The 23,544-nt window shown below is 34.4% G+C and overlaps 1 protein-coding gene and 1 long non-coding RNA gene across 2 annotated transcripts; one reads left to right on the top strand and one right to left on the bottom strand.

Annotated features, from left to right (window-relative positions):
- Positions 1 to 3,828: 3,828 nt before the first annotated feature.
- LOC122277893 (pyruvate kinase isozyme A, chloroplastic) lies at positions 3,829 to 10,123 on the top strand. The gene is made up of 6 exons (XM_043088027.1): positions 3,829 to 4,649; positions 4,889 to 4,979; positions 5,133 to 5,326; positions 7,952 to 8,073; positions 8,485 to 8,963; positions 9,403 to 10,123. The coding sequence occupies exons 1-6, from the start codon at positions 4,050 to 4,052 to the stop codon at positions 9,702 to 9,704; spliced, it is 1,788 nt and encodes a 595-aa protein (XP_042943961.1). The 5' UTR covers positions 3,829 to 4,049; the 3' UTR covers positions 9,705 to 10,123.
- A 2,590-nt stretch (positions 10,124 to 12,713) lies between these two features.
- On the bottom strand, positions 12,714 to 15,154 carry LOC122277882. The gene is made up of 2 exons (XR_006229195.1): positions 14,735 to 15,154; positions 12,714 to 14,347 (listed from the first exon to the last, which is right to left on the bottom strand). It is a non-coding gene; the product is annotated as an uncharacterized LOC122277882 (long non-coding RNA).
- Positions 15,155 to 23,544: the final 8,390 nt, after the last annotated feature.

Below are 23,544 nucleotides of genomic sequence, written 5' to 3'. Positions count from 1 at the left end.
AATTGTTGACCCTAATGATGTTACGCGTGGTGGTGATAGACTCCCCTTGGAGCGGCTGAGGGTGAGTCTCATACACTGTGTGAACTAAAAGAGACGTTTGCGTTACTCTTTTAGTTGATTTTCTTATGCCAGCTAAAGGAGCGACAACTGGAAAATCTAGTAATGGGGCACGCGGCAATCGTAGGAGGTGGTAAGCAGAAAATTGGCACATCTCGATGTTATTGATGGGAAAAAAAAATGATTAATAGACTCAAAGTGAGCGGGACAAGTGAAGGGTGGGTGGAGCCGCCTCTTGTCAGAAATAGAAAGGTTATTTTAGTATAGGTTAGAGAAAACAAAAATGCTATACTTAACAATAAATAGGTCTTGATTAATTTTTGTTTTTTTTCTTAGTGATTAAAAAAATATTTTTTAATTATGTTGTGAATGTTTTTTAAAAAAATATTTAAAAATGTAAAAAGTAAAATAAATAAATAAAAAGATTATTGAACGGAGCTTGTGCTACATGCTCCATGGGTGCAGCATCAGTCTAGAGAGAAACTATTACCTGGAGATCGAGAAAAATGCAATCCAAACCATACTTGGAGTTGTTGTTTTTATAAAAAATTTAGTTGTTAGTATAAATGTGTATTAATATATACACTAATTTATTATAATTAGTTAAAAAGTAGATTTTATTAAAAATAATGTTAATTTAACTTTTAAATATAAATGAATTAGTATTAATACCCAAATTAATAGGACTGTTCATCCGGGTTCCAACCCGGACCGCAACCCGGGTCTCAAATCTGGGCCGGAACCCAGATCGGGTTAAGCCGGGTCAGATCCGGTCCGGAACCCGGATGTATCCGGATTTTGAAAAAACCGAATTCCGGGTTCCGGATTAAACCCGGTTTTTTTTTTTCCTGTTAGCAAATTGCAAGCACAACAGAGCCATAATCTTCACTCTTCAATGCCAACATTTTTTTTTTACTCGAATGTAAACATCTTTGAAAAATGCGTAAGCAGTGCTGCCACAATAATGACATTATACGAACTTCTGCAATTGTTCCTATAGCTTTTGTGGATAAACATAAGAGGGTGATCAACATTTGAGTTAACCATCTTTACCAGAGAGAAGCATTTCTAAATTGCATTCTCTATTTGGATGCTTCCACTGTTAAATTGGTAAGTTAAATCATACTCTCCCCATCACCTATAGGTACATAGAGGTTAAAGGGGTAAATTTTAAACCCCCCTTCCCACAAAAAAAAAAAAAAAAAGAAAAAAAAAAAAGAAAAGAAAAAAAAGGATCTAAAACTATCAGCTATTAGCTCAAATCAAGTAACTCAAATTAAGCCAAAAACCTGTGCTACTTGCTTACTCCTTACAATCATAAACTACCAAAAAATACAAGAAAGAAAAGGTCAATGCCACCATTGGCCCACAAAACTGCCATTGTTGGTGCTTCGCAGATAGTGTAAGCTCACTCTTTTTTCTGGGTTGTCTTGCACCCAGAGCAGGGGAAGTACTAAATCCCATCCAACCTCTCAACATGAGAACATGAACTTCATTTTCATCAACATGCTTTTCTTTTCTCAGTACTTAATTCGACTAACAGATAAGACTTCAAGTCTCTGCAATCACATATACATAATACATTATATCACCAACCATACCAAAAAAGGAAAAAAAAAAAAAAAAAAAACTAAAAATTACCCCTTTAAAGTCAACGCCATCACTACATTAGTGTTAATTGGCCAATGAACAAAATTTGCACACGTATTTTATTAATTTGTCCATACCCTAGCATCACACAAATACTCTACATATATATTTTTTAAATGAGTGATGTTTGCAAAAGGTCAAACCCATTCCAAAAAATCTTATGTCTCCATGGCTCACTTGATTTTGCATGACCCCAATCAAAATTTCTTACAACTCAATATTAACCAACTTCAGTGGATGCATACTCAATATTAACCAACTCAATATATGCTGGCATGGGAAGTAAAAAGTGAGCAAGTATATTCCTGCAATGTAATGATTTCTCCCTAAAGTTTTCATCTTTCATGCTTAGAAACCCAAGAAATTCTCCCAAAATCAATAATCTGAAATACTTGCTAAACCCAGATTGGGGAAAAAAAAAACAATTATAATATTAAGTGAGCATAAGTTTTCATGCATGGGTCATCAATAATCTGAACTACTTATTAACCCAGATTCAAAATCACACAAATATTTAGAAAAAAGAAAATGCAAATCTGAACTAAGAAAAAAGATTTCCTTCAGATGACTCGAGACATAGATATGTTCAGATCTAAAAAAAAAATTGTTTGTTCCTAAGTGGAAAAACAGAGAGGACATCTAAAATTGTTCAGATATAAGGAAAAACAGAGGCAACATTTCGACTCCGATCTGTACCCAAAAAATAAAAAATAAAAACTGTTCGAAATTTTTAGACAGATATCTATAGGAAATTTCGACTCAGAAAGAAAAACACTTAGACAAAAATACCCATGTAAAACAGAAACCAAAATGACTCAGATCTAAACAAAATCTCTAGTTCCTGTGTACTTTCTATAAAAATGTAATGATACTATAAAACTTTCTGTGTACTTTCTAGTTCATTTGTTATAATTAGGTATGTTCTTGTATATATTTTTTGTGTACGAGGGCAACCTTTTCATTATGTTTCAACAAACTTTACTTTTACCAATTAAAAATGTAATACCATAAAACTTTTACTAATGTTTCGAGACAAAGGTAGCAAAATGCTGCCACAGCTAGCCCTGCAAACGATGAACCCTGTAAAGCTGCTAAAGTTATATATTGAAAATCTGATCCTGATTTCATTTTCTAAGTGATAATACAAAAACATACCTAGAACACCTCCAGCAAATACATCTTGCCAATGGTGCCAATAGTCATTTAAAAAGCAATGAAGAACAATAACCAAACGATAAAAAAAAAAAAAAAAAATCCACTAAGATAGAAAAAGAGAAATCCCCAAAAAAAATCTTAAAATTCCCATTCGGCAAATCACTAGATCTATCCAAGCACAGAGAGACCCAGTTCACCAAATCACTAGATCTATCACATTTAAATTCATTGTTCACAGATCGAGAGAGAGACTTACCGAGAGGGAGAGAGAGAGGGTTTTTCTGCATCGGCACTAGATTGAAGACTCTCAGACCGCGGGATCCCAAGCTCAAGCTCGACGACAGAGAGATCGTGGTCACTGGTGGGGGAGTTGGGGAGTGAAGAACGAAAGAGATTAAGAGGGCAGCTAGGGTTTCGTGTGTTAGAGAGAGAGAGAGAGAGAGAGAGAGAGAGAGAGAGAGAGAGAGAGAGAGAGAGAGAGAGAGAGAGAGAGAGACTTGGGAAGTTGGGAGACCGGGTCACGGGAGAGGAGGCTTTACGGTTTTTTGAAGCTTTTATACAAACCCGGTTAACCGGGTTCTAAAACGAAACCCGGGTTTCATACCCGAGTCCGGACCGGATGTATCCGGTTTTGCAAATACGGAGTCCGACCCGGATTTCATTCGAGCCGAAAACCGCAATCGAAAATCCGATTTTCCGGATTCTAGGCCGAGCCAGATAAAAACCGGCCCGGATGAACAGCCCTACAAATTAATATACTACTTTTCTTATATGTAACGCAACTCTTTATTTTTTTAACCCTAGGTCATAATGGTCCTTTGACTTTTGAGTGAATCATTTCTCTCATTATTTTTATTTTTTCAAAGCAATAATAAAGAATAATATTATTTTTCAAAAATACTCGTCATTTAAAATAATTATATAAATAAAAATAATTATATATTTTTTCTAAATACTGGGCATAGCCATTAGCCGTTTTGTTTCACCTTGTACCCTCGTGTGTCTGTCTTCCACTCGGCGTCGGCGACATCGTTGAAGCTCCAAACACTTCGCTATCTCCGTCATTCTCTCTCTCTCTAAAGCTTCGCGCACCCTTCTCCTCCGCATTTGGACCCTAATTCTCTCTTTCTCTCTCTCTGTGCGTCTCCTTCAGCCTGACTCAGCCACCGGGGAAAATCTCGGTCACCATGTCACAGTCTCTGCACCCATTCACCCCATCCACCAGGTCAGTGCGGTCACCGAACCTCACTTCTTCCCCTTTCAAGCAATGCTATTCCTCCCCGAAACTCTCCCTACCCATCAACAATCGCCGCTTCCCGGTTACCTCTGTGAAGCTCTCCATCAGAGCTTCATATTCCTCTGATCTCGACCCGACATCCTCTCAAGTCCTTCTAGCATCCAGCAACGGGAAAAGCTTCGTTGGAGGGGTTTCATCTCCCGCGACGCAAACGCTGCCGTCGCCGGATTCGGGCTCCATCGAGGTGGACTCGGTGACGGAGACTGAGCTGAAGGAGAACGGGTTCCGGAGCACTCGTAGGACGAAGCTAGTGTGCACGATTGGTCCCGCCACGTCCGGTTTCGACCAGCTGGAGGCCCTGGCTGTCGGGGGCATGAACGTGGCGCGCATCAACATGTGCCACGGCACCCGCGAGTGGCACCGTGGCGTCATCGAGCGCGTCAGGAGGCTCAACGAAGAGAAGGGCTACGCCGTAGCCATTATGATGGACACCGAGGGCAGTGAGATTCACATGGGAGATCTCGGCGGCGCTTCTTCCGCCAAAGCTGAGGTGAAATTCTTTTATTATTTTCCGTTATCATTATTATTTTCTAGTTCTCAATTTTATGTTATAATCAAGCTTATGTTGTGCAAGTACAAATTTTATAAACAAATGTAGGTTTAAAATGAGATAAATCATGGCGGAAGAAATACCGGGTTTCCTAGGGAGCCTTTGGTCAGTTTGATGTAGCATGTTTGATGCCATCTTAACCCATAAGCTCATTGCGATTGGCTGTTCAATATTTACAGGATGGTGAGATCTGGACCTTTAGCGTCAGAGCTTTCAATTCAGCTCTTCCCGAACGCACCATCAATGTGAACTATGATGGTTTTGCTGAAGGTTATTATCAGTAAAAAATATATATTTTGGTGCAAAAACTCTTTTATTTGATTTATGAACGATGATGTTGTAAAGAGTTAGTTTTTATTTGTTGACAAACATATTAATTAACTATTCTATCAGTCATTAACTGAGTTATAATATGTCATACAGACGTTAAAGTGGGGGATGAGCTTCTTGTGGACGGTGGAATGGTGAGGTTTGAGGTGGTAGAGAAAATTGGTCCAGATGTCAAGTGCCGATGTACCGATCCGGGACTGTTGCTACCTCGAGCTAATTTAACTTTCTGGAGAGATGGTAGTCTGGTGCGAGAACGCAATGCCATGCTTCCCACAATTTCTTCTAAGGTTTGTACCTAAACACCATAGGCATAAATCTCTTTAACTCAATGCATATATATAGATTGACAGTAACATAACAGATCAGATATTAGAATTTAGGGATAGAGAAAAGTAAATATGGAATACTTGTGAAATGATGTACTTAACTCTTCAACTGATAGAAACTTCAATTGACACCTTGATACTTTGAATGTCACATATCAATAATGGAAGAAGGAAAAAAAAAAAAAAAGTGATTTATTAACCAATCTTTTTACTTATCAAAAAGGAAGAAGGAAAAAAAGTGGCATTGGCCTTAAACATAGATTGTAACGATCAAAGAGAACAATGAGCAAAATATGGGCTCACACTCTATAAAGATTAGTCAAAAATCCAATAAATCCCCTTAAAATCATTATAAACTATATAATCTCTCCTATGCAATGTGAGATTTCATTTACCATCCTACCATAGTTAATATGGGGTATGCAATTACCTCCTAAAAGTTTTGTCGTTCTCGTTAAGCCATTTCATTGTAGGTGTAACCGCTCAAGTCTCACACTTCCATCTGAATATTACCTAAATACAATTGGTAAGGACTCCTTACACAAGGAAAATCCAAGCCACATAAAGACTCGTATTTAACAAAGACCAGTAAGGTTACAATTGGGGAGCCCTTTGGAATGAATCACTATAAAGTTACAATTGGACCACCCTGCTATACTCATGCCGGGGTATTACATGGATTTTTAGTTGAATATTTGTCTAGTGAGTTCATCCCTGAAAAACCTTGTGTATTTACAGAATTCATTTTTTTTTTTTTTCAGTTTACAAAATAGATTGCCACAGTTATTAATAGAATGTTTGGATGTAAGATTTTCTCGAAAAATCTTTTAAAGTTTTGCAAAAACTTTTACTTTTAACAATGGATTATTATGGGGTTTTGTGAAAGTGGTGGGATTCATTAAAAATATGTCTGGATTGAGAAAGTTTTTTAGATATGTTTTTATTGGGGTATGGAAAGGTGGTTTGAATAGTAGGTTGAGTTGAGATGAAAGTTTAAAATATTATTTTTTAATATTATTATTATTTTGGGATTTGAAAAAATTGAATTAAAAAGTTGAATTGAGATTTGAAAAAGTTGAATTGGGATTGAAAACTTTTAGATATATTTTTATTGGGGTCTGGAAAAGTGGTTTGGATAGTGGGTTGAGTTGAGATGAGTTGAGATGAAAGTTTAAAATATTATTTTTTAATATTATTATTATTTTGAGATTTGAAAAAGTTGAATTGTTTATTATTTTTTGTGTCGGAAGTTGGGAAAGCTGTAATGATTAGATTAGATGAGATGAGATGAGTTGAGTTGAGTTGGGTTGGGTTGGGTAGGCTACGTTTAAATGTTGAGGCGATCTCAGATGATCTGTGAATATTTTTGAAAAAGTAGTGAATAATTTGTGAATGGTGAACTGTTTGTTAATGGTAGTGAAATAGTTTGAGACTACTTCACTTCCCAAACATGGTTAGAAGAAAATTTTTGTTTAAGGTTTTTCGAGTTTTGTAAAAGTTTTTTTGTTTTGGTTTTGTTTTTCGGTTATGGAAATGAAGTTATATGTTTTGACAAAAATTATTTTCAAGATTATTCTAGTGTAAAGATGTTCGGCTTGAGGGTAAGAAACTTTTTTTAAAAATATTTAAAAAAAAAAAAAACTCATGTTGCCAAACATCACTTAAGTTTTCCTATTTCAGTTGTAGCTTAATGTTGGCATCTACAAGCTTTTTTAATTGTTCCTTGCGTTACATTAGTTTCTTAAAATTGCAACGAGCTGCTTTGCAGATGCAAGTCAAATAAATACTTGAGTTAATTGCAGTCTTTTCTTTGTAAATTTTAGAGCTTTCATCTGTGAACTTCCTACTAAGTTAACTCAGAGTGATTCCTTATCAAAAAATAAAAAATAAAGTTAACTCAGAGTGATTTGAGTTCCTCTTTCTATGATCTTGTGACTATATATCTTTGCTAATTGTTTTGACCTTCAAAAACATGAAGCAGTCATATTGGGATTCAAGACTTGGAGTTATATAAGCATTTTTTGATAGTATTTTTATGAGAATGTTGATAATATGAATTCAGTTTCAAAGGTCCATTTTTTTAACAAGTCAGTTTCAAAGGTACATGCGCATGCTCGGAAAGACACATCATGGGCTGTATGGCAACACTCACGTTTTTGTTTTTTCTAGGAACTGGTGAAATGTCTTCTTTCTTTCTTTCTTTTTTTTTTTTCTTTTTTTTTTTTTTTTTTTTTTTTTTTTCTTTTTTTTTCTGTCAGAAACATGCCCATCAATCGTTCTTTTATCCATAGAAAACAGAAAACATGTCCAAGTAGGACAAATGATTTTTTAATGTGCACATACGAGTCGGTGAATTGCTTATCACATTTTTATATGTTCATAAAATTGATTATCTGAAACCTGGATTACAATCTTCTAGAAAGCATTTTTGTCTGCGCATACAAGTCGGTGAATTGCTTTTCACATTTTTATATGTTCATAAAATTGATTATCTGCAAGCTGGATTACAATATTCTAGAAAGCATTTTTTTCTTAGTGTGAAAATCTTGTGGTTTCTTCTTATGATCCAGCTTTTTATGTATCTAGGATTGGCTGGATATTGATTTTGGGATTGCGGAGGGTGTTGATTTTATTGCCATATCATTTGTCAAGTCTGCTGAAGTGATTAAGCATCTTAAAAGCTATATTGCAGCACGGGCTCATGATGGGTAAGCTCATCGATTTCTATATATAGTATTTTTTACTCAATCATTATAATGTCATCATGAAAGTGTCAATTCTTCCCTTCTCTTAATCTTTCTTTTCACCCCAGTTTTAACTTGAGATGGACTGCTTGTTGTTGGCTCTCATATAATTGATGGCAAGTTTGGTTAGATGTATAAAGATTAATATTGCAACTTGGACCCAAGTTACTTAGATGAATATCACTCCTATTTTCAAGTTGAGTTTTAATTGTTGTTTGTGAAGTTCCTGATCCAGTTTCGCCTTCGATGTCAGAAGGCAATTGATAAAGGGAACAACCTTCAGACTATTTTATTGAATTAGTTGCCTCTAATTCCACAACAATTAAGATGCTGTAATTCTTTTTCTGATTGGGTATATATTCTGTGATAATGCAGTGACATTGCTGTTATTGCAAAGATAGAGAGTATGGACTCATTGAAGAACTTGGAAGAGATCATTCAAGCATCAGATGGAGCTATGGTAGCAAGAGGAGACCTGGGTGCTCAGATACCGCTTGAACAGGTCCCCTCAGCCCAACAAAAGATTGTTCAACTGTGCAGGCAGTTAAATACGCCTGTCATTGTTGCCTCTCAGCTACTTGAGTCTATGATTGAATACCCCACACCCACCAGAGCAGAAGTGGCTGATGTTTCTGAAGCAGTTAGGCAGCGAGCAGATGCTTTGATGCTATCTGGTGAGTCAGCAATGGGCCAGTACCCAGAGAAGGCATTAGCTGTTCTGAGAAGTGTTAGTCTGAGAATTGAGAGGTGGTGGAGGGAGGAGAAACGCCATGAAGCTATGGAACTCCCTGACATTGGAACTTCCTTTTCCAACACTATCTCAGAAGAGATTTGCAACTCTGCTGCCAAGATGGGTAAGAATTCTCTATGTATGTTTATGGATTTTGTAAATTAAATTTTTTTTTGGCAATGGTTCTACCCTAGTCCATCTTGTTTTTATCTTCCAAGATTTGCAAAGGAAGTAGTTGGATTTAAGGGAAACTTTCCTGTTCCAACTGAAGAAGCCGAAGGGGTGAACGAGCACTGCACAAGCAGTAACTCCTATAAATGCTGGTTCTTCAATAGCCCCAAATTACTGCTGTAAACTAAAATAAAACTAACTGAAACTTATTTTCATAAATTATCCCCGTACCACTTTATTTTTCTCCTGGGCTTTGTGACCTTTTCTGGTGGCTCCTTTTGCTCTGGTTGGAGAAGGTGATTAAAAATTAGATATTCGTGTTGTTTTCCGTATATATAGTGGGTTACTAGTGCTGCCTTGCCTACCAGCTTACGTGGGTTGTGATTTTGCAGCTAATAAGTTGGAGGTGGATGCACTTTTTGTCTATACAAAAACAGGCCACATGGCATCTCTACTCTCACGCTGCCGACCCGACTGCCCAATCTTTGCTTTTACTGCCACTACATCTGCGCGGAGGCGTCTGAACCTGCAGTGGGGCCTGATACCTTTCCGTTTGAGCTTTTCTGATGATATGGAAAGCAACCTTAATAAAACATTCTCATTACTCAAGGCCAGGAATTTAATCAAATCAGGTGACCTTGTCATTGCTGTCTCTGACATTTTACAGTCTATCCAAGTTATGAATGTTCCTTAAAGAATCGATTTAGTTTGCAAGCACTGATCCATTCTTCTAGATGGCAGTCTACGTCTAAATTGCTACATTCTTCCCCATGTGTTCCATAAAATGGCTAGCCGTATAAACAAAAAGAGTGAGGAATGATTGACTTCAGCCCTCTCCTCCGTCCACTTCCCCCTGGATCACTCCTAGTGGCTACAACTGAAGCTTCAGTAGAATCTGACTAGGTTTGTTATTGGCTTTTCTCGTCTAATGCATGTAACGTAAGATAAATTTTCATGCATATTTGTCCTGGAATTCACCCATGTACGGCAGAGATAATTCCTCCGATCATTTGAATTTAAATTTTTGTTTCTGTTCGTTTAAACAAGGTAGCATTTGTATTCATCTTGGATATTATAATGTTTCTGCAAACATAACGAGCAGGTTGAGATGTATTTTCTGTGCAGTAGGGTTAGATCCACTTTTAACTTGTGTTGTCCAGCAATGAACACCACTCACAATACCTGAATGATCAGAATTTATGTTTTGCTTTGCCATTACTTGTTATTCCCATCATTCCTTTAAGAGTCTGGATCTTTAGAGTCAAGAATTCCAGGTTTGTAAGAGCATGCTGCCCATGAGGTTAGCTACTTGGGCCGACCAACCCGTGAGACCCGATTGGATATGAACCGATGAAGTCGGCTCACCGTTAAAGTTGGTTTCCACACATGTTACCCGATGAATGTTGGGATATTAGTTTGAACCCGACTCTTAAAATTCATTTTTAATCTTCACTCTCACTTCATCAAACTCTAGCCCTCCAACCCCGTCCAGTCCATGTCGTTCGTGCTTCGTATGGATCTATCTCCTTTCCTCCTGGTTAGGCATCATTTAGATTTCCCTGTTGCTTCTGGGTGTCTTGGAAAACCATTGAGCTACTCGTCACTGACATAGAATCCATCCTTGCTTTGATTTCCGCTAAATTATTTGGCCATCAAAGCTCCCTAAGCTATTGAGTGCTAAAGACGACAAAGATGTCTCGTTTCAAACCTTGTTCTTGATGAATCCCACCAGTTCCCACTTGTATTGAACTCATCTACCATGGTCACAGATTAATAAGCTTGACTGCTTCTTTGTTAATTTATGCTATATATTCGCTCCTCTAGCCTTTTTTGATCTGGTTTGGCTTTAGAATTTTCAACTCTTTTGCCTTCTTTGAGCCTTTGATGTTCAATAAAATGAATGAAAATGGTTTGCTGCTTCTCGATATTTATACTTTCAATTACTACCGTTTGGGAGAGGCAAAGTTTGTAGAAGAAGTGACCACATTCAATTTATCGTTGGGAGAGAATTTTGAAGAAAAAGAAATTGGAGGAGACGAAACAGGGAGAGGAGAATCAATGTAGAGTAAGGACAACGAGTTTGACCCAATTCGAAAGTCAAGGTTTGGGTCGGGTTAGGTTGATGAGACTTTCCTTACGTGTGGGTCGGGTCGAACCCAAATTCTGGGTTGGATGTGTCGGTGTGCATGCCTAAAAGTTGCAGTGTCTCTTAGGTTACTACGACATGTCATGAAACATCACCAGGAGCTCTTTTCCACTTAAATCAATAAACCTCTATGTAGGAGTAAAAACTGACCAATTCGGTGTGGTTTTTGGGCAAAACCACCTCCGACCAACGAGAGGAAAAATTGTAGAGCAACCGACCATAACTGGTTGACGGGGAGGAAAACAATTGGCCGTATCAACTCTGGCAGTTCTTTGGCTATTCACAGTCGGTTCTCAATTCTCCCAAGGAGTGCCGTTCGTCTGAGAGAGTAGAGAGAGAGAGAGAGAGAGAGAGGAGGAGGAGGAGGAGGAGGAGGAGGAGGAGGAGGAGAAGAAGAAGAAGAAGAAGAAGGAAGAAGAAGATGATACATTATCTAAACAATGCTGTTTGGTTTATAGATAAAATGGCGTCTGTTCTACTTTTTTTTTTTTTTTTTGCACCTTATAGATAAAATGACGCCGTTTAGTTTAATAACAAACGACGTCGTTTAATTTGTGTATAAAACACAAATGCAGGAGTAAAACGACACCGTCGTTCCACTTAGAATTAAGTGGAACGATGTTTTATATTGATATAATTTTAAAAAAATAAGGTATTATTACATCAGCCGGTACAGCGGTTTGAGCCGACCTCAAACTGCAATCGAATCGACAACAGTTGGTTTTGTTAAAACATTGCCGCCTGCCGACCAGTTCTTTGACGATTTCAGTCTCCAGTTTGAGTCATTCACGGCCGATTCCACAGTTTCTTGTACATCTCTGTTCTATAATATGATAACTTTTGTTCTTCTTTTCTCTCTTATTTTATTTTCTTTTTAAATAATCTCCTGCTACAAAGACAGTAAAAATCAAATTATAAAAAATAAATCAATCGTCCTTTTAACATTAAAATTATTTTTTGAGAAAATTAAGTTTTTTACTTTACTTTTAAGAATCAAAATACGATAAATTACTCTCACGTATCCCTATATTTGAGCTATCCAATAATGTTTTTTCTTTAAATGAAAGAAACAATTGCTCTTTTTATAATAAATGCAATTGATGGAGAGGTCTATTGCAATAAGAATAAAAAAGTACTCGTACGTTTTTAACAAACATTTCGGGACAAGAAGGAAAAAAAAAAAAAAAAAACCAAATATAATACAATACATTTCAGACAGAAAGAGTACTACTACTAGCTTAGGGTTCAAAAAAAAGATAAAGAGAGTACTGAACTTTTTCACTTAAGAAATAATTACCTCATATCCAGCCCTATAGCTGTTTATTCAGATTCGGACCGGATATTAGGGTATATCCGGCTCGGAATTTGGATTACAAATCCAGACCGGATTCCGGTTCAAGGATAACTGAGTTATAACATAAGTCTGAATCTAGATGTATCCGAATTTTTTACAATCTGGAATCCGAGTTGTAACTGGGGTTTTTTTTTTCTCTCTCTCTAACGAACTCTTTAATATTAAAAAAAAAAAAACTATTTATCTTTTCAACTAAATGCAACTAAAAAAAAAAAGAAATTCAATATTTATCATATAAAATACATGCAACACATAATACAATTCACTGTACATATATATATATTACATTATTTGATATTTTATACATTATATTATAAAACAATTACATTACAAAATATAAAATTACAAGTCATTGTCATGACTGATGATTATTAGTTTAGGAAAAACTTCTGGACTACTTGATGCCAGATCTCCTTCACTGCTCCCACTGCACGTCGAGCTTCTATTACATGCCACGGCATCCCCTTGCACATTAATATATATAAAGCAAAACATATAAAAATCAGTTAAATAAATATTGTTTGTAACCCCTACAACAACCCACAAATTCCACAATGCAGCTAGCAATATATGGACTAGAAGAATATAAGAATGCTGTAAAAAACAATTGTCCAAAATGATAAGCCACAGAGCTCCAACAGGAATTCTATCATGGTAAATATGGTGGGCGTGTGATTATTTTGAGTGTTAGAGATCCACTATGGTAACAACTAAAAGAAACCTCAAAACAATCACTAAACCAATGTGTCCCACATGAAGTAGGGTAAAGATTTTTTTATAGGTTATACAGCTGGGTGAAGATGATGGTCAATAGAACTAGCAAATTATCTTACTTCTTAATTAGTAAATATCATCTTATAAATAATCATAAATAAGGTATACAGGCTGCATATGAAAGTATTCTATTGATGGAAACTCTTGCCCTTAAAAATTTGCCTATTCCATTCCCTCATATAGTCTACGTGAGATAAACACTTAATTAGGCATAAGCCAGCCAAATATGAACACAAGCAAACATTTATTTAGGCATAAGCCAGCCAAATATAAGATGAGGGTCCATAACTCCAGAGCAAGTAAGGACTGAAGCAACAAATGATCTACATTATAACCATTTATGTTAAACATACAATGCCAATCCATATTATTCTCTTCCTCGTCATAGTTGCAACAATACTTAGTAATTACACACTCAAATCCGTTTGCATAGCCAATAAGGAGTACTTGATCTTTGAAGCACGGACCATTTCTCTCCATCCAAAGGTACTACATGAGACAAAGACGAAATGACAAATTTCAAGTTTGAAAGAACCAATGACACTGCTTGTAAAGGCAAACCAATGGCTTACAAATTTCAAGTTTGAAAGAACCAATGGATTTCTTTCAAGTTATGCAATACAAGGACTAGGTGGATTTAAATTCTTCAAAAATTGAAGTCACATCTATTATATTAAACAAGGAAATGCAAAGGGAAGAATAGAAATAAGCTAGCATGCATCTAGCTATCAACTCATTAATGGCTCCTCGTGGAGGGATAGAATCAAAAAAGTAATAAAAAAACACATTATCTCAACTCATATGACAGATAACAAATATATAAAACCATAACTATATTTTTTTTTCTAATTTTTTATATAAAACCAAATAACCAATATATAAATGAAACCCAAATTATATTTTTTCTAATTTTTTACAAGAACAGGAAGCCTACTTCAAAAAATATGAATCCCAAGTTCAAATAATGTGTACTCAACATGATACATACTTCCTTCGTCTTCAACACCAAACCACCAAACATATTCCAATTTGCCATCTCCCCAATGGAGTTCGCAAGAAAAACCTACAAAAATAGGCTTCATATTGTTAGCAAGGTGCAGATAAATCTGACAAAGCAAGAAAAACCTCATTTGACAAGTTTCAAGCACAAAAAAGAAACCTAGTTCATCAGATCTACACAAAAACAGAACAAAACTAGCACATATCGAAGTTGAAGGTTACGTTACAGAGAAATCCAAATAAACTAGCAAGAAAAACCCCATTCGACAGGTTCTAAACCAAAACAAAACAAACAAACCCATCAAAATTTTTACGCCATTACAAAGAGAACAAACATACTCATAAAAACATTACATATCTAATCCATAAAAATATTGTTCAAACATTCTCATCAAAACAAATATAAAATCAGCAAAGAGAGAAAAATATAAATAAAGAGAATAAGACATACCCAAACTCAATATAAGATATATTCTAATACCCAAATCGACATTGAGAGAGAGAGAGAGGCTTAACAAAATTTTTCTCAAAAAAAAAAAAGAGAGGCTTAACGAAATGCCAGCCATGAGAGCATTAAGAGAGACGAGAGAGATAGGGCTTCACTGTTGGGGCACGCACACGAGAGAGATAGAGAAAGAGCAGAGAGCAAGTTGAGAGATAGACTAGATGAGACAGAGAGAGAGAGAGAGAGAGCATAATAGAGAAAGTTAATCGGGGGGAGAGGGAGAAGAAGATGACTCACGTGAGAGAGACAGAGAAAGAGTAGAGAGCAGAGCAAGATATAGACTAGATGAGAGAAAGTGAGAGAGAGCATAACAGAAAGTGAATCGGGTAACGGGTTTAAACCAATACTGGAAAGGTTTTTATTATGGGTAACGGGTTTAAACCAATACTGGATGTTATAAAATTGCATCCGAGCCGGATGGATATAGATTTAAAGATACGGGTACTAAATTTGGGCCAAAACCCTTAACCGAAATCCAGTTTAGGCAGATTCCGGATCGGGCTAAATAAAATTCGGCCCATATAAACAATCTTATCCAGCCCCACTTGAGAATAATTATTTATGACAATTTTATATAAGATAAATGATGTTTGTATTTTTATGATGTTTAAGTTTTGTGTATTATTTAAAAAAAGTGATAAATTTGAGATTTATATTAAAAAAATAGTTTTATTATATATAATTATTTTTACGTATTTTTTGTACATTTTATTAATATGATTGATCAAATAATTATTTTATATTAAAAAAATAGCATAACTAAACATATTAGTGAAGTGATTACATATAAAATTATATAAAAGGAATATATTTTTAATAGTAGATTTTTTTTAAAAAAAAATGTGAAACTTATTTACGTTAAGGCTATATCAATAATTAATATTTAAATAAATAACGATTTTATTTTATTTTTTTTGTAGGGCAGAAATGGTCTAGATGGATATGGCAGAACAGGCAATGAGTCATAACCTCACAGTTCTGGGCCAAGCTTGCTGTGCTTTCTTCACAGTGCAAACCACAGGTGGGCTCCCTCAAAGCATCACCTCCAAGTCCATTATTCAGTAGGACCCCGGGTGTTTTCCTAATTGCTAATACAACTTGAAAGGCTTCTGAATGCAACAGCTGCTGCTACAGCTACACTGGCAATCAATCTACCATTATCCCTGCTACCATCACATCAGCTTAATAGTCAATTTAGATTGTGAAATCAATTCATTTTATTTTATTATTATAATTTTTTTAAATTTTTATATAAATTATTTTTTTAATTTAAAATAATAATAATATTAAAAAAAATAATATTTTAAAAATATTTTATTTAAATTTAAATAAAAATGCTTAAATTATAAAAAACATAATTTAGCTTCTATTCTTTTAATTATTAAACTTCCAAAGGACCAAATGGTATTCAAAAGATTGTCTTTTTAATAAACATCTTACGTAATTACAAGATGAAAGAGGTGCCAACGGCTCAAATAAAAGGTGAGGTCATGTTTCCGATGAAGTAGATCTCAAAAAAATTGACCATTAAATACGTTTCACCTAATCTCATTTTATTTTATTTTATTTTTTGAGGATTTTGTTTTTAATTCACCTAATCTCTTATTTGCTTCATGTGGGTAGACGTGTATTGCTGTATTAACCTACGAAAATATGTGATTGATTTGATATTTGCCCATATCTTAGTAGTTGGCATCAACATCATCATGGGTTCCGTTTTCGAAACCCTACAGAAATCTGGACTCTTTCAACCCACATATACTAAACACCTTATCTCTCACACACACACACACACACATATATATATATATATATATATATATATCACGATGATTCGATGAAACGATTGATAATGCAATTAATTATTTCACATAAAGGAAAAAACAAAGAATAAAAGATCATCATGGAACACGTAATCATACAATTATTTTAATGCAGTGACCTAAACCTTATTTGTTAGGTAAAGAAAAAGAGAAACAAGGTTAGAATACTGGGTTTGAGAGGAAAAAGAAGCAAAACCTGAAACAAGAATCCAAACAGAGCAATCCCAAGAGGGGTTGAGTTATGGAGTTAGAGGGACAACCCCATCATTTCATATGTAGCTTTTTCCTATCAAATTCCTTTATGTCCTCATCAGGCATCATCTCCCATTTTAATAAAACCGAGAAGCTAATAGCTGAGACACCGTCTTTGTTGTAATTGATGCAAACAAGCAAGTAATGCCTTTCTCGTTATCATTATTAATCTATCTATAGGTCTGAAAATATTTCTAAATAGGGAGATTCATACGGTGAAGCGGCTCTTCATCATGGATCATAATCCAACTTAGATATATATCTGGGCAGATTTAAGTTTGGAATTAGTAAAATGGGCAAAATAGAGCTAGCTTCATGTTACCAAATTCCACTCAACCCACCATGCCTAGCTTCTGTTTATGACATTGCAATCCACAGGTTGGATTGCATAAAAACCTCCAAATCAAGGCAGCTGCTCCCTCTTAGCTTGTCTAGGATTAATATTACAGTACTTATAAAAGAAAATATAAAAAATGCATTTTCTTTTCCTTGACATGCATATTAATTAGTATTATTTTCCCAAACGGACAATTAGTCCATAGTTGAGGACTAATTCAACAAAATATCAATCCAAGGGGTGAACTTGACATGGATGGTACACCGACTATGATGTGGTTTGACTCACAAAACAAATTGCCAGGTTAAATTATACCCTTAATTTAAAGTTAGAGAGCACCAACTAGCATTATTGATGATAATATATGATAAGATGGAGGACCGAAAAGATTATCTTGGGAGAGGCCCTATCGATGTGCTTAAAGAATATATATATAAATATATATAAGCGCTAAGGCAAAGCAAAACATATATTTCAACACAAATATATGAGGAAAATAAACGTTTCAATCTTGAAGTGGGACCAGACCCATGTGGAGTATAATAATCGAGCACGTAAGGTTACATTATCAAATACATATTTGAGGTAAGAAAGATATAGACTTGACAAGGTTTATGAGAAACTAGGCGTTTGGTATAAGGACAAAAGATGGGGTTTTATTTTAGAAGAAGATGGGGAGGACAGTGACCCACATCTGCACCTATTTTGGTATAATTAGGTTATGTTTCTGTAGCAGATGGCTTTTCATAAAGGAAAAAAGAGCCTAAACAGCTTCCCAAAAAAGCCTCATAAAAGATGGAACGATTCACTTTTATCATGGTGAGATTTTATGTAAGATTACTTATCCAAAAGAGAAAAAATAAAGAGGTTTTGTCTTGAAGATCATGAAGTCAGTGCAGGATGATCATATTTGCGTGCGACCCACAAAAAGGGATTGGCTTGTTCAAATGATCCATCCAGTGCAGAGGCTGATGATGATGATGATCACAATTACCATCACAGCAATTCTGAAAGTGGGTTTTCCAAATCCCAAATATGCTAATATGCTAAGATTTTCATATGCAAGTACCGAGTCATTATTGCAGGGGGGGAGGGGGTCTCAACTAGGATCTTGACCTCTCAGCTACCAGGGAATATAAACACAGAGAGGCCCACCTCATCCAACACTCATTTATAAACCTCCATCAAGAGTAATGACTCCTATGGAAAATGACACCCATCTACTTTAGCCTCATGCCCACACTGTTCCTCTCCCTCCCCTAGGAAAAGTTAAAAAGAATAGTTCGGGTTTTCGTGGACATAAAAAAAAAAAGTTTAAAAACTATTGTTGTGAAAGGAACTGAGAAACGATAGAGTGGTCCTAATCTCATAATTTAATTAATGGCTAATTTGGTCAAGAAAATGGTTACCAAGAAGGTGGTTTATGCTTTAGTCCATTGACAGGATTGTCCAGTGAAATGAAATCTACTGCAACAACATGAACTTTGAAAACCATGATAAATGTGAAGCATTAAATCTGGTTAGAACGAGATAATTAAAATGATCTCCCCTCTCAAATACATGGTTGAGTTGAGGTAATGAGTTTGAATCTATGAAGGGTGCCAACGAAATGGATGGCTTGTGAAATTCATGCATGTTCAAAGCGGCGCGTGTGGCTCACGTGTCAATGAGTGGATTTGCCGGGATAGATGGAGAGTTGGAGTGTGGCACAGGACTGATGCGGATTCATGGGGATAGAAATGTTGAAATCTAACCTTCTTTCTTAGATAAACATAATTAAGACTTGAATTCAAGTAGGTGGAGAAGAACTACTGTGATAAATGGTTTTTATCTGGTACCCTGGTTATGGTATGATAATTTGGTATGATAATTGATCTTGATTTTATTTTATTTTATTTTTCTTGTTCTTGTTAATGTATTTTTCAACCCATTATATATTTATTTTTTGAACTATAATTGGTATGGCTAGGAATTTTGTATAATTAAAGCATACACAGCCAATGCTTGGTATCTGGGACCAATGCCGATACCAAGCATTGGCTATATAATGACCAATTCAGTGTGCCAAGTGCCAACCACTATCATCACAATCAGAGGTAGTCCACACCAAAACGCAGGAAGAAATTTATAATTGAGAAATACTATTTCTATCCCGAATGTGTATCTCGAAATATCTTTTTTATTTAGTAATTAAGAAAAAAAACTTAAATGATATTGAGATTTTTTTTTATTTTTCTAAAATGAAATGTATGGCTCGAGTTATATTTCCGGGAGGTGTTACTCTGGGTGGACTTATTATATGAGACTATGAGTGATTTGATTGACAGAAATAAAAAGAAAAAAAAAAAAAAAAAAAAAAGGAAAAGTGTGCTAAAAAGTAAACTTATTCAATTTGATGTTTCCCTTATTTATTTATTTATTTATTATTATTATTATTTTTTCAGGCAATACATGGTACATGACAATTTAGGCTGTTTGGCTCGTGAAGAGAAAGTTGTGCCCTAAAGATGGATGTCTGGGGAATTAATACTCAAGTACAAACATTTTGAGGCTAGGGTTTCGGAAACCATATGGCTTATTAAGGGCTTGTTTGAAAATATATCTCATTTTATTTTATTTTATTTTTAAATATAATTTAAATAAAAAAATTTTAAATTAATCATTATAATTTTTTTAAATTTTCAAATAAAAAATAAAAAAATATTTAATTTTTTCAAATCTAAAAAATATATATTTTAACTTTATAATATTTTTATTTAACTTTTTTCCTCTCCTTTTTTAAATTTTAAAAAATACTTAACTCAAACTATTCACAAATTATCTTATTATCATTTATAAAATTCTCATCTCATCTCACTAATTCTCTATAAAATTATTAAGTTTGGACCACCCAACAAGAGAATTCTTTAAGTCTTTCACCGAACAAGGAAATTCTTAAAGTCTGCAACTTTTCCTAAGTCACAAAAAGCAATTCATTGCAAATCTAAAGCATTTGAGTCCCCAAAAGCTAATAACAAGCTCATGCTCCCAAAAGCTTTTAGATATATAGGGGATGATGAGTTTAAAAAAAAAAAAAGAAATCCAATAATTTCAATAGACATCATCAAAAGAAGTTCTCACTAAAGTGGCATCAATAGTCTTTGCCACATTAAAGTTGTAACAAGGAAAGATAATGTGAACCAGCAGTTCAGTGACAAATTGCTAACCCCTTTGGAACATCATTTTGTTTTTACTACTTCTACAGCTTTGGCTTCTAATCATTCAAAGCATAAAGTCGGGGGAAAAAAAGAAAAGGAAAAGAAAAGATACCTCTAGTATTTTGACAAATGAAAAATTTTTAATTTTTAATGTTTTTAGGCACTTAGGCCTTGATGTTTGGGAAAAAGTAGATGCTGGTATTTGAAAACTTTGGTTGCCAGTTACTTGCACAATAATATTGGTATACTGTTTGCACCAATTTTACAGCTTTCTTTCATCATGGCAAAAGGGCTACATGATCTCTATCTATGGAATGCAACTTTTCCTATGCAAGAGTTAGGTTCACACTAATTTCGCATGATGCTTAGTACCATAGATAGCCAACATTACAATCATGACTCATCTTAGAGCATTGAGATGCTGCTTTATTGAAATAAACATGTTAAAATTATCCCTCAAATCAATGGTAAAATTCAAAAATTCGTCAATTTATTTTAAGATACACAAAATTATTATCAGCATCGGAAAATTAAACATGTCTAGGTAAGAGTTTTCAAGCTTTTGCCGACAACCCACCGTGGCCATAACAAAAAAATAAACATGTACTAAAAATTGTAATAGGACATACTGAGCACCTAAATACAAGACAACAAAGAGTCATATGTCAATTTCTTTCATGCGAAGAAATGCATTATCAAGGTTGGAGGCAAAACTCATTGGGAAGAAAGGACATGGAAGAGTGCTTTGTTTTTCAGAAGCTAGACCCAACAGTACATTCAACTCTACCATTCATTGGCTTTGGTTGCCTTCAATTCATATTGGGTGGAATTGTTGATCTTGTTTTGTCCCTTTTGTCTGAATAGGATGACAATTCTTTAGGTAAATGTACCCAAAAAATAGAACACAAAATAGTAACTTTGTTGTCTTGGTTATGAATGATAAATCCGAGGACAATGACCACACAAGCGTACCAATGAAGAGTCATGCAAACTGTAATTCTTGATTTAACTCTTTCTACCCTAATAAAGTAAGGCACATTTGTCCATTTTTTATTGATTTCAAATGTGGGCTCGAACAAACGGTCCACTTCTTGCAACTGTTGACTGGTCTTGCTTCCCCTTCAAATCTTAACTCTTCATTATTGCACTATTAATCGATTAATTAATAATGTATTGGATTTACATATAAGCAATCCTATATCTAGTCGTAGAGTATGCACAAGCGTCGTATAATCACTTTGACAAATAATAAGATTTATTATTAAAAAATTATTATTTTTTTATATAAATCTGATATTTATTCACTTTTTTAAAAAAATTATAAAGCTCTTGTGAACTTCACCAAGTATTCAACCAAGTACTTTCTAGCTAATTATTCAAAAATGTATAATATTCTCATACTAATGTTGATTAAACTGGCTTGCAGAGTGAGGTCGTAGAAAATCACAAGAAGCCGAGTCTCTAGCTTGCAGAAGCTATAGGGGGAGCTTTATGTCTTCGACAAAGGAAGAGGTTCTGGGAGAATGGGAAAGAAGGAGAAGGGAATAACCCAGTATCGACGTCTCTCTCAATTTCGTCTCCCACCCTCCAATCCGCACCGTTTCGTTAACATTTTTCCATTCCATTTTCCATTTTGTCTCCTGCCAAATGCGATCAATACCGTTTCATTAATCAATTCCATGCCATATGTCGTGCGCAAGGGTGTGCAAACTTGACTATGAACAGCATTTTCCTTTATCCCATTATGTGGCACACAAATTAATTACTCTTTTATTATTGACAAGATAATCAAGATATAGTCTATCACGTAGGTAATATTATACAGATGTTATATTTATGTATCGTTGGTAAGGTAAAATGAAATGAATTGAAATAAAAGTTAAAAATTAAATAAAATATTATTTTTTAATAATATTATTATTATTTTAAAATTAAAATTTTTAAAATTATTTATTATATTTTATATTAAAATTTAAAATAAATTATAATAACGAAATGAAATGATCAGTTCTTGCATTAGACTGTCAACTACTTTCAAATGCTAACGCGTTCTTTTTATATCATCAAATATTAATTGCATTAAAGTACGATGAGAAGTTTGATTACTGACCTATGACTAGATTTTCTGCAGTTGTCATTAACTTAATTGGTCAAGTCTCTTGACTTTGTATTAAATTGCCGTCTAAATATGGTAACGCAGTGGATTAAAAGAAAAATCAAAGCTTAGGAAATTAACAATTTAAGTACTTACGGGAAGTAAAAAGAAAACAATGAATTACACTGCTTGAAGATATAAGAGCAGTCTCATCAAAATATCTAAATCTAAAATTAAAGTCACTTTTTACTTATTAGACATCAAAATCACCTGTATTTGATTATGCAATAACAAATTTTGTAACTTTTAGTTATCAAATTTCATTGCAACTATATGATTATCAAATCCTTATTTTATTAATTTATTGTAATTCTCCCTCTCTTCTCTCTCGCGTATATATATATATATATATCTCAGTAGCTTTAATTCCGTCTTGCACCAGACCCAATAGCTTTAATTCATGAGTTAAATTAATTAAATAATTAAATAATAAATATTTTTTTAATTAAAATTAAATTAATGATAAAATTGAATAAATAAAAAAGATCCAAATTAAATATTTTTTTATGTTAATATTTTTTTTATTAATATATAATGAATAAATGAATAATTTAATGTAAAGATTTGATGTAAATGAAATAGTCAAAGTTAAATTCATATCATATTAATTTATTATTATATAATAAAAAATAGCTATTCCAATGTAGAGATTTATGCGAATGGAATAGCCAATATCTAAATTCATCTTACATTTATTAAAATTGTCATTTACATATACATAATTCAATAATAATGCTCTAAGTAAACAATGCATAATTCTTGAATCTTTACAATACAATTGGAAAAAGAATAATTCTTCTTTGCAACCCCTTTTTTTATTCTACACAGCACACCTTATGTGGCAAATCCGATCTAGACGATATAGAAAGCCACATCACAATGAGTCCATCAGATGAAGAAAATCTCCTTTCTCTTTTGACCAAAGAACCTCCTTCCTCCTTTTAGCTCAAAGACCATCTCATCTTTGGCCATTCTTCCTCTTCCCCACAATA

The sequence above is a fragment of the Carya illinoinensis genome, chromosome 1, assembly GCF_018687715.1.
Source record: "Carya illinoinensis cultivar Pawnee chromosome 1, C.illinoinensisPawnee_v1, whole genome shotgun sequence".
NCBI classification, from domain to species: domain Eukaryota; kingdom Viridiplantae; phylum Streptophyta; class Magnoliopsida; order Fagales; family Juglandaceae; genus Carya; species Carya illinoinensis.
This window is presented reverse-complemented; position numbering and strand designations above follow the sequence as displayed.

Excerpts from the sequence above, each read along its gene's own strand:
- LOC122277893 (XM_043088027.1), top strand. The coding sequence starts at position 4,050 with ATGTCACAGTCTCTGCACCCATTCACCCCATCCACCAGGTCAGTGCGG. Across the intron at positions 4,980-5,132 it reads CTATGATGGTTTTGCTGAAG|ACGTTAAAGTGGGGGATGAG; the intron begins GTTATTATCAGT and ends TATGTCATACAG. Across the intron at positions 8,074-8,484 it reads GCAGCACGGGCTCATGATGG|TGACATTGCTGTTATTGCAA; the intron begins GTAAGCTCATCG and ends GTGATAATGCAG.